The 15,206-nt window shown below is 37.7% G+C and overlaps 3 protein-coding genes across 3 annotated transcripts; all 3 read right to left on the reverse strand.

The window, feature by feature from the left end:
• Positions 1-2,535: 2,535 nt before the first annotated feature.
• LOC115891418 lies at positions 2,536-4,107 on the reverse strand. The gene has a single exon (XM_030911861.1). The coding sequence runs from the start codon at positions 4,105-4,107 to the stop codon at positions 2,536-2,538; it is 1,572 nt and encodes a 523-aa protein (XP_030767721.1).
• Positions 4,108-4,462: 355 nt separating this feature from the next.
• Positions 4,463-5,230, reverse strand: LOC115891419. Its single transcript, XM_030911862.1, has one exon. The coding sequence runs from the start codon at positions 5,228-5,230 to the stop codon at positions 4,463-4,465; it is 768 nt and encodes a 255-aa protein (XP_030767722.1).
• Positions 5,231-7,845: 2,615 nt separating this feature from the next.
• On the reverse strand, positions 7,846-9,306 carry LOC115891420. The gene has a single exon (XM_030911863.1). It carries the CDS (start codon positions 9,304-9,306, stop codon positions 7,846-7,848), a length of 1,461 nt encoding a protein of 486 aa, XP_030767723.1.
• Positions 9,307-15,206: the final 5,900 nt, after the last annotated feature.

Consider the following 15,206-nt stretch of genomic DNA (forward strand, 5'->3'; position numbering starts at 1 on the left):
GTGATAGCGGGTTAAGGGATAACACAAACCACAGTGGGCTCAGTGAATCTCCTTGGAATATTCCCTTTTTGATGTCCATTTGGCCTAAGTTTGTGTTGTTAGCAAAAAGCTGTGTATTCCACTTTTTTATTGCAGTATTTAACAACATTTTAATAGATGGGTGAATTTTATAGATATCTAGAACCTTAATCAGCCAGTCATGCGGTACCGAATCGAATGCTTTGCTATAATCTATGTAACTCATATTGATATTCCGGCGTTTCACCTGTGCATGTTTGATCTATTGTAAGCTGCTCTTTACTACCTAATGAGTTTTTGATGCACCCTTTTTGTTCGGATGCAATTATATTATCAAGTGTGCAATGGTCATATATTTTGCAAGTTATTACAGCTGCAAGTAGTTTATAAACCGATGATAAACACGTGATTGGTCTATAGTTTTCAGGTTTTGACCTGATCTGATGACCTATCACCTTTTTTGTAAAAAAGGAAAGTATTTCCACTAGCAAGGAAGAGCATTAGGGTTCTCGATAATTTTATTGAAGCACCTGGCAATAGCTTCACCATTGCCGCCAAATGTTTTTAACCAGAAATTTTGAATACCGTCTGGTCCTGGTGCGCGCCAATTTCGTAAGGATTTTAGGCATATCGCTATATCGTCTTTAGTGAATTGTATTTGAGGCATCGCATTTATGTCATGTGTCGAGTTTTCTACCACATTCATCCATTCGGTATCAGTCTTGAAATTAGATGGTGTCGCCCACGTATCCCGCCAGAATGAGAAAAACTGTGATGAATCCATTTCAATATCCATCCTCCTAACATCTGTCGGATTTTCTAGCTTCTGATAGAATTTCTTAGGACATTTGGAGTATTGAAAGTTGTCTTCTTTACGCCTTGTTGCTTTGTTGTGCCTACGCAATCGTGCACCTTTAGCCTTGCATTTCTGGCTGAGCTCATCTCTAACCACAATTAACTTGCGCGTCTTCTCGTGTTCCTCTGGGTTGATATGAGTATGCTTCAAGATAATTTTCTGGCTATTCGATTACTGGTATTACCATTTAAGTATTCGGTGATTGTACTTATCTGTCTTCGAAGATCGTCTATAGTTTTTGTTAGTCTAACTTTCCACGCCGGCTCTTTCTGCAATTGCTGCTTATGAGATTTATTCTTTTCCATCACTTATTGGCAATTGAGTTCAATTGTAGTGACAGCAGCAGCATATAGCGCAAGATGGAACTGTTCTATTTCATCTATGTCTTTAATGTGATTTTGGAATATGAACTTTACATAATTCAGGATTTTTGTAGTGTTCTTTTTGAAATTCAGTTGCGGAATGAAAGGTCTACTTAAAGGATCAGTTCTATGAAATAAACTATAGTTGAACTGAAACAATTCATATGTCTCGCGCTCAGTAGTGCTCACTGGTTCGGTTACTTCTTCTCTTATTGCAACTGGGGTGTCTCTATGATAGGAATGTGTGAAGTCTATGGATATATCTTCTCGAATTTCTAAATTAGTTTGAATTTGGGTTAAAATATGTCCAACTTCTCTTCTGATCTGATCTATTTCTTGTTGCGCAAATAGTTTCTTAGAGTATATTGCCCTAAGTCGATCTGATACATTTTGCTGCGTTAATTTCAAATGAGGGAAGGTTTTATTCATCTCAGTGTGTAACTTCTGTCTCCATCCAGGAAGTGGATCATCTCGGCACTCATTAATTTGGAGAAATATTTTGATTATTAAACAATTCATTTCTTTCGTCCACTTCCAATGCGTGTGCCTTTCGTTGATTTTCTAGAAATGTCAGCAGAATCTTGGCTTGTACTTGGATTCGAGCTAACAGTTTCAGTTGTCTTATCCACTTCGTTGTTAGTTTGGGCTGTAGTTTGTTTTGGGACAAGGGCCCGCCTTTTCAGCACCTTGTCACCGACGTCCCGCATACTGTCATGTCCAGCGTCGGCTCCAGACATGCCCTGGCGATCCCCAGGCAGCGGCTGTTTACTATTTCCAATATTTGTTTTCATTCCATTATTGGTATTCCCTTTTCCTATTATATTTGAAGATGGAAAAGGAAGAAAAGATCTACGGAGGATTAGCAAAGGATTTGGATACTATGGGTGAATTGATGTTTAAGGATCTTATGGATCTAATGGATCTAAAGGATAGGGTAACAAGGTCAGCGGACAACTGGTGTTACTGGCAGTATCGTTTACACATTCGATAACAACAAGAGCATGCTGGATTGCATCCCTTTCGGCCAGACTTTGACCAAATAAGGTCTAGTTTTATGTTGTGTGTCTGTAATGGGATAGGTGTGTGGGAAGATAGTCTGTAATGGAGGGGCCCGCTCCCGTCGGGGTGTGGCTACAGGCTGTATGGCTTGCCCTACGTACCGTAGCAAACACAGTAAAGGCCCCTATCCTGGAGCTTTACTTTGTCTGGCCTGACTAACTTTTTATTGACCATTATTATTATTATTATTTTTTTTTTTCACAGCATTTTTGCTGGGTACGGCCAATGTTCGCGGGGTCTTTATAGACCAACGCGACCATCTGTTGCCAGTATACGTCTCACGGTGCGACAGGTTGCCAGAATGACAGCTTTTTGTGAGATTGCTACAATTTGCTTCGGATTGCGTATGCTGATAGCCTTAAGATTGCGGGGTAAGTACTTATCTACTAACCCATTACATGATATTATTATAGGATATATTTCCACCTTTTCCAACTGATACATTCTCTTTATCTCATCCGCGAGTTCTTGGTATTTCAGGACTTTCTCCATTCTTGATTTTCCTACATTTTCGTCTGCTGGAATTTGTATATCTATTACTTGCGCCTTTCTTTGCTTCTTATCAAAAACTAAGATGTCTGGTCGATTGTGACTCACCGTCCTATCCGTTGTTATAGCTAGGTCCCATAGGATCTTCCACGATTCGTTTTCTAGTACCGTCTGAGGCTGGTATTTGTAGTATGGGACTTTTGCAGTAAGGAGCCCCATTTGTACACAGAGTTCCTGATGTATTACGCCTGCAACTTGGTTGTGCCTGTTTAGGTAGTCCCTCGGGGCAAGATATGTGCAACCAGCAGTTAGGTGTTGAATAGATTCAGTAGTGGTCTGGCATAGTCGACACTTATCAGATGGTAAGTCCTCTTTTAGGATGAATTTTCTCCGGTTTCTCGTAGGTATTACCTGTCCTTGTATGGCGTTTATGAATCCTTCAGTTTCGAACATTAACTGGCCATCAGAAAGATAAGACGTTGAAAGCTTCTTATCGACCTCACCTCCGTTGAGGTTGGCTGCATACCGTCCATGTAATGGTTTCGCTTTCCATTCTTCCTCGAATTGGCTGATTGTAACTGGGATTGGTGGGGGATTCTTATCTGCAAGTTTAAGCTGTGAATATCCGTCGTCAACCTGTATTAGCGCTCGATGCAATGGCTGATCGGTACGGAGAAAGTAGTCTCTGAGGTTGGTGGTCGGTTGGTGGTGTTGTACGACTAGATTTTGTAAACCTCGTCCTCCATTTGCCCGCGGAAGGTATAATTTGGCAGTCGAATCTTGTGGGTGGTGGGACCTGAATTTTGTTAGAAGTACCCTTACTTTTCTGTCAATGCTTTCCAGGTTTGTTTTCCTCCATTTCAATATACCAAATGTGTGGGATATAGTTGGTATTGCCCAAGAATTAATTGCCGTGACTTTTGCCCCAGAGTATAATTCCGTTTTAAGTATTTTGGTCACGCGTTGGAGAAAAGATGATTCGACGGCCTTTTTCATTTCAGTGTGGTCTATAATAGCGGACTGTTGCACACCAAGATATTTGTACTTTGCTCCTAGTTCGAGTCCTGCGATATGCTGTCCTCTCCTCAAGTCGATGCCTTCGGATTCTATGATTTTTCCTTTTATCACGTTCACGTATGCGCACTTACTGATACCAAATTTCATTTTAATATCCTCGCTAAAACATGACACTAGTTCTAGCAGGCTGTGTAGTTGGTCCCTATTCGTAGCGTAGAGCTTCAAGTCGTCTACGTAGAACAAGTGCGTTAGTCGAACACTTGGGTTTTTCGTTATCTGGTACCCGTAGTTTCCAGTCTTTAGCATAGAGCTAAGTGGGTTAAGTGCCAAGCAAAACCATATTGGGCACAGGCTATCCCCCCTGGAAAATGCCTCTCCGGATTTTTAAGGTGTCAGTAAGGTATGAAACACCATTCAGGTTCACCGCTGGTTGCGTTCTCTATCTATCCATGGTTTGCCGGAGGAAGTATATTACTTCTGTATTAATTTTATATATTTCTAATGTTTTTACTAACCATGAATGGGGGACGGAGTCAAACGCCTTCTGGTAGTCAATCCATACCATTGCTATATTTCTTTTTTTAACCATGGCCTGTTTTGTTACGATGGCGTCAACTACGGTTCACTCTCTACTACCCTGCGATCCCTCCCGGCTTTCATTTTATTTCATGGCTAGAATTTGGTTTTTCTTTAGATGTTGAGTTATTTGGGCGTTTATTATAGATGTAAGTAATTTATAGATTACCGGTAAGCAGGTTATTGGTCTAAAATTCTTTGGATTTTCAGGTTCCTGATTCTTGGGGAGCATGTAAGTTACTCCTTGCGTGAAGAAGGGCGGCATCTTTTCAGGGTCGACAAGGGCTTGCTGGAACTGCCTGGACAAGATTGGGTGGGTAGCAGGAAAGTTTTTCCACCAGTATGCTTGGATCTTATCATTCCCTGGGGTCTTCCAGTTGCCCAACCTTGTAAGAGCTTTTCTCACCAACTCTGCCGTTACTATTATTCTTTCCATTTCCGGTATACCTTGGTTTCTCTGTTCTTCTTTTCTCAGCCAATAGGCATCCTTATTATGATTTTCTTCCTTAGACCATATTTCACTCCAATATTCCATCATATGCGCCTTCTCTGGGGGTTTTCCTTGCTGTTGTTGGGAATCTGTTGCAAGGTTGCGGTAGAAGAGTTTCTGGTTCAGTTGGAAATCACGGTTTTGTTTGTATCGCTTAACCCTTTTGTTGTATCTTCTTAGTCTAGCCCCCAAGGCGGAAATTTTTTGTTTGAGGTTCTCAAGGAGCGTTCTTAGGTTCTGTTCATTGATATTAAGATCGTTTGCTTTGGCTATGTTGTTAACTCTATGCCTTAATCTAACGCTAGAGCCAGCAGGATTTTGGGTATAAGAGTTAATTGGCCCTATCACTTCCCTTAATTTCATTATTTTTGATTCCAGTCTTCTTTTCCACGGTGGGTTGCTATCTGTCTTGATCTCTCGTGATATTCTCTGGGAGGTACTACATCCTGTTGCATTACAAACAGTTATTGCGGCACTGTAAATTAGGTGGCAGGTTTCCTCTAGGTTTGAGCTAGAGGGAAGCTTCTGAGCAAGTATATTGTTAACCAGTCTAACAGTTTGAAGAGTTTTTACATTGCATTTGATTTTTGGGATTTTGTCTCTTAACTGTAGCGGGATACCTTCGTATTTTAAACAGTTTTCTTCAAATTGGGAGTGAAGTTCGTTAACCGCTGGGACGTTTTCGTCCTCGGTGAGAAGAGTTGTCACGGTTTCTCGTTTGTTTCAGCACTTTCCTCTACAACTTCCTGTATGGCGGAATGCGGTTATTTGTGTGGTGCCACTTCTTCTTTTAAGGCTTGTAACTCTGCTTGGGAAAATACTTTTCTATTAAGAACTGATCTTATTTGGCCTGACAGTTGTTGAGATGTTTTTGGGTTGTGGATTGTATCGTTCCATATCCTAACTATTTGCGTCCTGTAACCTGTCATTTCGTTTTCGTTTTTCGTGGCAGTAAAGTATGCACGTATGAGATTGATATTATCTTCTCTTGACCAGCGCATACGCCTGTTTCGTGTTTGTCGTCCATTAGCGGGGCTTCTATATGGTTATTATTATTATTTTTTTTTTTTTTTTCACTGCTCAGAACAGGTTTAAAGCTGCCTTATCGGTCCATGGGGACAAGATAAGGTGCTATTGTTAATCACCTAGAAAGGAACGAACAATGTTAGAAGCATCAAGCAGCACAGATTTCTGCATTAGGCGGTAAGTATTTTCAGGTATTCCAATTACTTTTAATTGTTCTTTCAGGTTGACCGGGATAATTCCAATGGCTGAGACTATCAAGGGGACTACCTGGACCGATTCCATTTGCCATATATTTTTTATTTCTATTCTCAAATCTTGATACTTTGTTATTTTTTCTGTAAACTTGCTTTGTATATTGTTGTTGTTAGGAATAGAAATATCAATTAGTAAAACTGTTTTTTTTTAATTTTATTTATAAGCGTGATGTCCGGTCTGTTACTTCTCACGGTTTTATTTGTTAAGATTGTTTTATCCCAGTATATTTTGAAACTATTATTTTCGACTACGGGTGGTGGGTGATATTTGTAGTAGGGCTCTTGGATTTCTCGGTCAATGTTGAATTGTTTGAGGATCTCCAAGTAGATGATTGATGCGACTCTGTTGTGTCTTTCCAGATACTTTGTACTCGCAAGATTACTGCACCCTGATAAAATGTGTTCTATGTTTTCACTTCCAGAATCACATCTAGGGCACTTGTCTGATATATTCTCCTTTAGGATGAGTTTCCGGTAGTTGCGTGTTGGAATAACTTGGTCTTGCATAGCCACTATGAATCCCTCGGTTTCTGAGTAGAGATAACCCGATGTTAACCAGTGCAATGATTCCACCTTTTCAATGTGATGTTGATCTAGCTCATTTAGGTACCGTCCGTGTAACTCCTTGGCTCCCCAAGTAGCTATTTTATTAGTGATTGATGTAGGAGTTGGAAAAGCACCATATTGTTTCTACTGAGGTTCAAGGGGGTGTATTTGACATCAGCTGAAGACACCGTGACGTAAAGGTTGCTGTTCTTGGTATAAAAGTATTCTCTGAGGCTCTTTATTTGCTCCCGACAGACATTAACAACATCCAGTAAACCTCTACCTCCAAGATTTCGAGGGAGGGTCACCCGTTCCGTAGCGCTTCTTGGGTGGTGATTTTAAATTTGGTTAAGGTTGTTCGTACCAGGCGATTTAGGGATTCCAAGTCTGTATGGGTCCATTTGACTATTCCAAAAGAATATGTAAGAACCGGTAGGGCATAAGTGTTTATTGCTTTAAAGAGGTTCTTAGAATTCAAACCTGTCTTTAGAAGGGAGGTAAGTCGCAGTCGGAAGGCGGTCGATAGGCGGTTTTTAATAATTCCATGTTCTATTTTGTGTGTTTGTAGCATTCCAAGATATTTATACGGCTCAGTCGACATTGCGGAGATAATAGTTTTCTCATCTAGATTCAATTCTGGTGTTTCGCATAGTTTTCCTCTTATGATTGAAACAGTCTGACATTTGCTCGTACCAAAGGTCATTCCAATATCTGCGCTGATTTTATGAACGGTACGCAGAAGGTTTTCAAGTTGGTTTTTTGTTGCAGCATATATCTTCAAGTCATCCATGTATAGTAGGTGTGTAATGAGATGACGTCTGTTTCTCGTTCGTAGTGAGAATCCATAACCTGTTTCATTGATTATCCGCGATAGTGGATTTAAGGCTAGACAAAACCAAAGGGCGCTAAAAGAATCCCCTTGGAATATCCCTCTACGAATTGGAATTTTTGGCGATGTTATGTCAAAGGGAGCAGACCTGAGGTTGAGGGAGGTCGTCCATGAGGCATGATCTCTTTAAAGAATCGGCAGATTTTGGGGTCAACATTGCAGATTTCTAGAACTTGCAACAGCCAGCTGTGTGGTATGGAGTCGAACGCTTTCTGATAGTCAATATAGCCCATGAAGAGATTTCTTTTGTTATGTCTGGCTTGCTACAAAACCACCGAGTCCATTACAAGCTGTTCCTTAGAGCCCATTGCCCTGCTTTTGCAACCTTTTTGCTCTTCATGTAGGATGTTATTGGTGACCAGGTAGGTATATATTTTACTGCTAATGCAGCTTGAAAATATCCTATAAATTGATGGAAGGCAGGTGATGGGTCGATATTGGGAAGGATTATCTGGGTTTTTTGTTTTTGGTAGAAGGTGAGTAATTCCCTCCGTTAGAAAGACGGGCATTTTATTGGGGTCAATCAAAGTTTCAGTAAATTCTCTCGCTAGGTGGTTGTAAGTAGCGGAAAATTTCTTGAGCCAAAAGTTGTGAATTCCGTCATGCCCTGGACTTCTCCAATTAGGTAATTTTTTTATTGCACTTTCAACGTCGCGCAAGGTAATTATTGTGTCTTCCATTCTTACGTTCTGATGTTTTTCACGCTCCTGGTTTATCCATGCGGCATTTATTTGATGCTCTCCTTGAGACGACCAGATGTTGTTCCAGTATTGATTTAGTTGGTTTGAGTCTATGGCATTTGGATGTTGGGGGTTTTCTTTATTTGCCTTATTTCCAAGGTTGCGGTAGAAGCACCTCTCGTTTTGGGTGAATTGGGCGTTGTGCATCCGTCGTAGGTGGCTTCGTTTGTACCGTTTGAGTTTGTCTGTATGTACTGCTAGCTGTTGTTTTAATGAGTCTAGAGTATCGATAACAAAGTCTTTCTGGGTTTGGCCGCTTAGTTGACGGAATCTAGTCGTTATGTCTTCTGATATCTTCTTTAAAAGGGTTTCACTATCGTTTCCTTTAGAAAGTTGTTGCATGCGACCTATGTCTCTACGTAATCTGCTGATTTTGTCAGACATTCTTTTTTCCCAGGGTGGTATAGGTTTCTTATTTTCCTTAGGACGTTGGGCTACATCTTGACCATTTTGTGTAAGACAAGTTAGGGCCGCACAGTATATATGTACATGTATTTCTTCTAAATTGAAACTGGTTTTCAGTTTATCACATAGGATAGCGTTAACTCTCTCGATGATTGTTGTTGTTTGTGCTGTGTATTTTATTTTCGGAAGTGATGGTCTGAGGTTGGGATTGGAGCCATAAAACTTAATTAGGTTTGATTCGTATAGATAATCCAATTGGGTTTGTTCGGTAGGTAGTGTAATCTCTGTCGGTAGTGCAGTCTCTGTCTCAGCTTCACGTATGCTTTCGCTCTGCGGTGGTTGTGGCGGTATGTCAATAGTTGTTTCTGGGTTGATTTCTAGTCTTATTTGTTCCTTGATTCTGGCCAGTGTCTCTTGAGAAAGAAGATTCCTACTTACTATGGTCCTGCGTTGATCTGCGATGCGTTGCTCACTTAAGTGTTTAAGGTTTGGGAAAACCTTTATAAATTGTGCATACAATTTGCCACGGTACATTGTAAAGTCCGTCTCCAGGTTAGTAACTTTATAGTACAGTCGCATGATTTCACTGTTTTCGGCGTTGGTCCATTTCTTGCGACGTACCGTTGGGTTCGTACCATCTTCGGTGGGAACAGGTGTGTCCGGTTCAGCACTTGAAGATGGAGGATGTCCTATTTCTTGCGTTGGGTGAGTGTAGATCTCGGGGCAGCATCACCCGCCATGCTGACACCCTCGACAGGCTGCGGATTTGGACGATTCCGAAGGGGACCAGCCCGCTGTCCCCCCGCCCTGAGAGTATCGTTTATTTCTTGTATTCACCATGTTTACCATAGGTTTGGTTGCATTTTATACCTAACTGCCAGGTTGGGGAAGGTTGACAGGATAAGGGTAAGTGGAATTTTAGGAGAGCGTGGAAAGATAGGAGGTTAGGATAGGTCAGCGGACAGCTGGCGATACTGGCAGTACCGTTTCCGCATACGATAGCGGTAGGTATACTGCTGGCTACGGTACCCTTGCCGGCCTTGGTTATTATTATTATTATTATTATTATTTTCCATGAAAACTTAAAGAGCATGCAGAATCAGTGGGTGGAAGCAGCGCACAATAGAAAGCAATGGAGAAGATATGTAAATTCAGTTAACAACGCCAACCAAAAAGTAAAGAGGCATCAAAGTAACAAGATTTTTGAATGTCCGGAGTGCGGAAGGGAGATAACATCACGTATCGGGCTTTTCAGTCACAGAAAAGCTCGTGAAAGAAAACGCCTTGCGTAACAATCATCTTATGCGTGTCCAATACTTATCAGGAAGTAATGGCAGTAATAGTAGTAGTAGTTCGATGTATTAACCCGGCTCATGTGCTGATCCGTGTACTTTCAGCTCGTTACAATCATTTACAGCTTCTTAACTACGAAAATGACATTAGCCTGCTAAAAATAAATTTAAAAAAAATGGTGGACAGGGATTTTAGTTTTCAATTTGTTAATGAATATAATTACAAAATCGTTATACGTCGTCAATCATGATTTATAAAAACTATAAGAAAAAATATATTGATATATAGGAGAGAATGCTTCAACTTATTAAACATATCAAGTTAAAAATATTTTGCGGCGATAATATATATTCGAAAATCCACTTACATCACACGTCTAGCTGTCTCTCTATTTATACATTAAATATCATAAGCTAGGGTTTTAAATTCAAAATATAGTGATATTCTCCAAACAATATATAGCGTATATTAATTTTGGCAGTTATAAATCACAAAAGATGACGGTACATTTTTTAGTGTCATATATTGGAATTACTCAGTCAGTAGGTTGTACAACTAAAACAACCTAATTGAAGAAAAATCAATATGTCACCTCCCATATCACATTATAATACAATATTTAATTGCTTATTTGAATTTTAATAAATATATACAGGGTGGTCCGAATTGTATTCCGGAAACTTGGGCAGCATATTCTGCAGATAAAAATAAATAAAAAAGTTCGTATAAATGTAGGTCCTAAAATGCTTAGTTTCAGAGATACAAGGAATGTAGAAGTTTCATTTTTATTTCGATTTTTTCTAAATAATTTCTGAAGTAACGTCAATATTTGGGTGAAAATTGGTGTCTGGGAGTTTTTTGACATGAGAAGTTTGAATTTGATGTCAATATGACTCCTACTAGTAGAGGGCGCCACCTACATGTGTTTCAACTGTTTTGAAGCGTAATAACTTTTTGTCCGTACCTGTATAAAACTACCGAGTGAAAAAATATACATCTCTGTGACTTTTTAGGTAAAAAATATCCCTTTGTAAAAATCGCTACGAGCAACCGTTCTTAAGATATTTAGAATGGAAATAGTCAATATATGTCATTATTGAAGAAAAATAAACACGTTGAGTAGATTAGTAGATGGTTATTTCACTGAAATAATTAATTTGAATTTTTTTTTTAAATTAATCATAAATTTTTCTGCAAAAAATGAAGATAAAACAGTTTCTGTTGAACTTTTGGCACACAAATATTTCAAATTTATGATTTCAGTTTAATAACTATTTAGTCTCAACATGTTTAATTAATGTCAGTGATGACAGGTATTAATAATTTCGATTCCAAATATCTCGAAAACCATTACTCGTAGCGATTTTTACCGAGAGACCTTTTTTATATAAAAAACATCGTAAATGTATATTTTTTTACTCAGTAGTTTTATACAGGTACGGACGAAAAGTTATTACTCTTCAAACCGGTTAAAAATATGTAGGTGGCGCCCTCTACTAGTAGGAGTCATATTGACATCGAAATCAAATTTCTCATGTCAAAAAACTCCCAGATACTAATTTTCATTCAAATATTGACTTTACTTCAGAAATTATTCGGAAAAAATCGAAATAAAAATGAAACTTCTACACCCTGTATCTCCGAAACTAAGCATTTTAGGACATACATTTATAAGAACTTTTTTACTTAATTTTATCTGCAGAATATGCTGCCGAAGTTTCCGGAATTCAGTTCGGACCACCCTGTATAAAACGGCATTTGGTTTGAGTATTTAATACTCATTTCCAACTACAGCCTATTGCTGCCTTCCCGTTACCCTACTCCACACATCTCGATTTTCTAGGTTTCTAGCTTCTAGGTTACGAGCTTCCATTGCTTCCTTAACCGTTTCGTTCCAGGATTTTCTAGGTCTACCTCTCTTTCTTCTGCCCTGGGGAGCCCATTGAAAAACTTTTTTGGCTACCTATTCTCCGGCATACGCAGAACAGATTCGATCTAGTACTGTTTCCTCCGATGCATTCATGATACGCCTGACCTCGATGTTTGTCTTTTTTTCCATCCTAGATATACCTGCGCTTCTTCTAAGGTAGTCCATTTCAACAAATTGGATTTTGCGCTTCGCGTCTGCACTCAGAGTCCATAGCTCTGAACCATAGCAAAGAACAGCAGACATCCAATAACTTGTTTGCTCTTCTGAATTCGGGTTTGTATTTCTTCTTTGCCCAAACCCTCGTTGTTGATAGTAGCACCCAGGTATTTAAATTTGTCTACTTGTTGAATCTGGACGTTATCATTAATGAAGACTTTAAAACAAGCGTTGGAATTGACAGCTAAGCATTCCGTTTTTTTTAGATTAACCTGTCGTCCCCAAGTCCAATTTTAATAAATATAATACCTAAAATAGTGCAAAAAATATGGAGAGAGGTACCAATCAGTAAACAAAATTCGTTTTAAAATTATAGTGCTGCATGAAAGACAGTTCTAGAACGCTAAATAATTAGAAAGAAATATTTTATGCGTAAAATTCAAACAGGAAACATACATCTGCTTTATGATTTATTATACTAAAACAGTTACGAAGACAATTTGTTGGTATTATACTCGTCAGCCTTATTGTACAACTCATAATACAATACATTTACAAATTTCCATAGGGAATCTAAGACTTATCCCTCGAAATAAAACCTTACGGTATCAAAATTAGATATGGGAATTGGATCCCTATCTCCGCCTGCAGTGGATTCTTCTAAGGCTAAGTAGCACGAAAATCAGTAGCATTTGTCGAGGTCTGGTTCTATGGGGTTGGAGATATAATATTGTGATGATATTCTACATGATATTTCTTCCTGTATCACTTCCTGTATTACAACCTAACCAACCCCAATATAGAAGCACTAAACATAATACCTCAGTATAATAGCTTTGATTTATTAGATATCCCAATAACAGAACAGAAAATAAAGGCCTTCTCAAAACAGCTTAAAAGAACAAATCAGCTGGCTGTGACACAATTCCTGCGAAAATCTATAAGTGTGCAAATAAAGGACTTCTTTGTCATCTTAAGGGTCTCTTCGATATCATATGGGAAAGCGGAGAGGTGCCTCAGGACTTTCGCAACTCGAATATAGTGAATATATTTAAGAACAAACGAAGTGCATCGGATTCCAGAATCACAAACCGGTTTTCGCGCCTACCGCGGTACAGTTGATACCAAATTCTCCGTCCGCCAACTACAGGAAAAAGTAAAAAAGCAGCAGTTTATCGACCTAACAAAAGCCTACGACTTTGTAAACAGAGATGCCTCCATAAAAACAACAAGCCAAGAGTGTGCAATTAAAGTTATTAAATAAAATCTGCTATGACGTCATTCTGAACGTCATTTTTGTCCTCAACTAAAATACAAAAGTTTGTGCAACTGATTCCGTAGCACTGACCACACTTTGAAGAACATTTATGTCCCAGTTTTCTACAAGAGCAATTTTTAGAGCACTGACTCTCTTTGCAATTGCAAAATATTAATTTTAGTGGGTCAGGAGGCGCCACATCTTCTTCTCTCACATCTTCTGTTGATTGAATAGGTGTCAGATTGCCTTTTTGTTCTTTCTTGATTGTAAAGGATCTAACTTGTTACCAATCCCATTCTTAAATCTAAAAAATACAACCTATAACATTTCCTATAGTATATATATCTTGGGTCGCTTTATAAACAACACGGGATCGTTAGAAGAGGAAATAAGAAGAAGATGTGAAATGACAAGAGTGGCAATGCAGAAAAACTAACTCTCAAAGATATAGCATATACTTTTAGTTTTATATATATATATATATATATATATATATATATATATATATATATATATATATATATATATATATATATATATATATATATATATATATATATATATATATATATATATATATATATATATATATATATATATATATATATATATATATATATATATATATATATATATATATATATATATATATATATATATATATATATATATATATATATATATATATATATATATATATATATATATATATATATATATATATATATATATATATATATCGTTACCGTTACTTGAAAGTATGTACTGAGTAAATGGATTTCTAGTTGAAGGCAAATTAGCTAAATTAAAGGTAGTCTTAAGGGCCTGTCTGATAATATCTAATCGTTATTTTTAATTCTTTTAATGCTTAAATTTATACTTGGTTTATCTACCTATGTATATTAACACTATACTGTTAACCTAAAAATTATAGCTGATTAAAAAACTGAATTTTTTTTAAAACGTATAGTAAAAAATTGATCTATCTCAATTACTCTTTATTTTAGAAAGGTAAAATATTTTAAATTTAATTCTCTACAAAAAGCATATCTTTAGTCGTTTGGAAAAAAGTTATGCAAACGGAGATATTTGAAAAAAACGAAAAAATCCAAAATGGCGGCGGTTTTTTTCAAACTTCCCTCACTGTGACCGAATGGGACTTTTGAGGGGTTAAATAGGAGATCATTATCTACACATTCTCGTTGAGATCGGTTGGTTACTAATTTTTTCCACCCCAACTTCCAGATTGATTTGCCTAAAATTCAAGCAAATTAGTTTGCCGATATTCATATACTCAATCTTAGCCTAAAAGCTGACGACATATTTAGAGAACATATTTTAGGCAAGCTAGACTAACTAAAAATGTATAGTTTATTAACTGGTGAACCCAGAATCCTAAGTCTGGCTGAGGGTTGGGGGTATTTCGCTACTGCGCAACCCATAACATTTGCAAAATGATAAATCCAAAAAACATTCTTTAGACAACTTGAAATTTGTTTATTCTTAAATTTTAGCATCTATTTAACCTAGAAATTAGTATGCCAGACTTTTTTTTCGGGTTTAAAGTGTAACCCGACCATCCAAATATGTTTAATTATTATACCTGGAAAACATACTTCAGGCATTCTAAAATTTTTACAGCGTGTTTATTAGATGATATTACAAAATATGTGTTAATTGCCAGACGAATTCAATGGGATTTAATACTTGCCTGACGCGAATAAAGATTTTAAATGAGCGCGATAAGAAAGTCTTATGAGTATCCATAAGCGCGAGAAAGATAGTTTATTGAGACCAATAAACTATCTTTCCCGCAATACATATACATATACATACTACATT

The sequence above is a fragment of the Sitophilus oryzae genome, unplaced genomic scaffold (genome assembly GCF_002938485.1).
Source record: "Sitophilus oryzae breed Bouriz unplaced genomic scaffold, Soryzae_2.0 scaffold_1181_pilon_pilon, whole genome shotgun sequence".
Classification (NCBI taxonomy): domain Eukaryota; kingdom Metazoa; phylum Arthropoda; class Insecta; order Coleoptera; family Curculionidae; genus Sitophilus; species Sitophilus oryzae.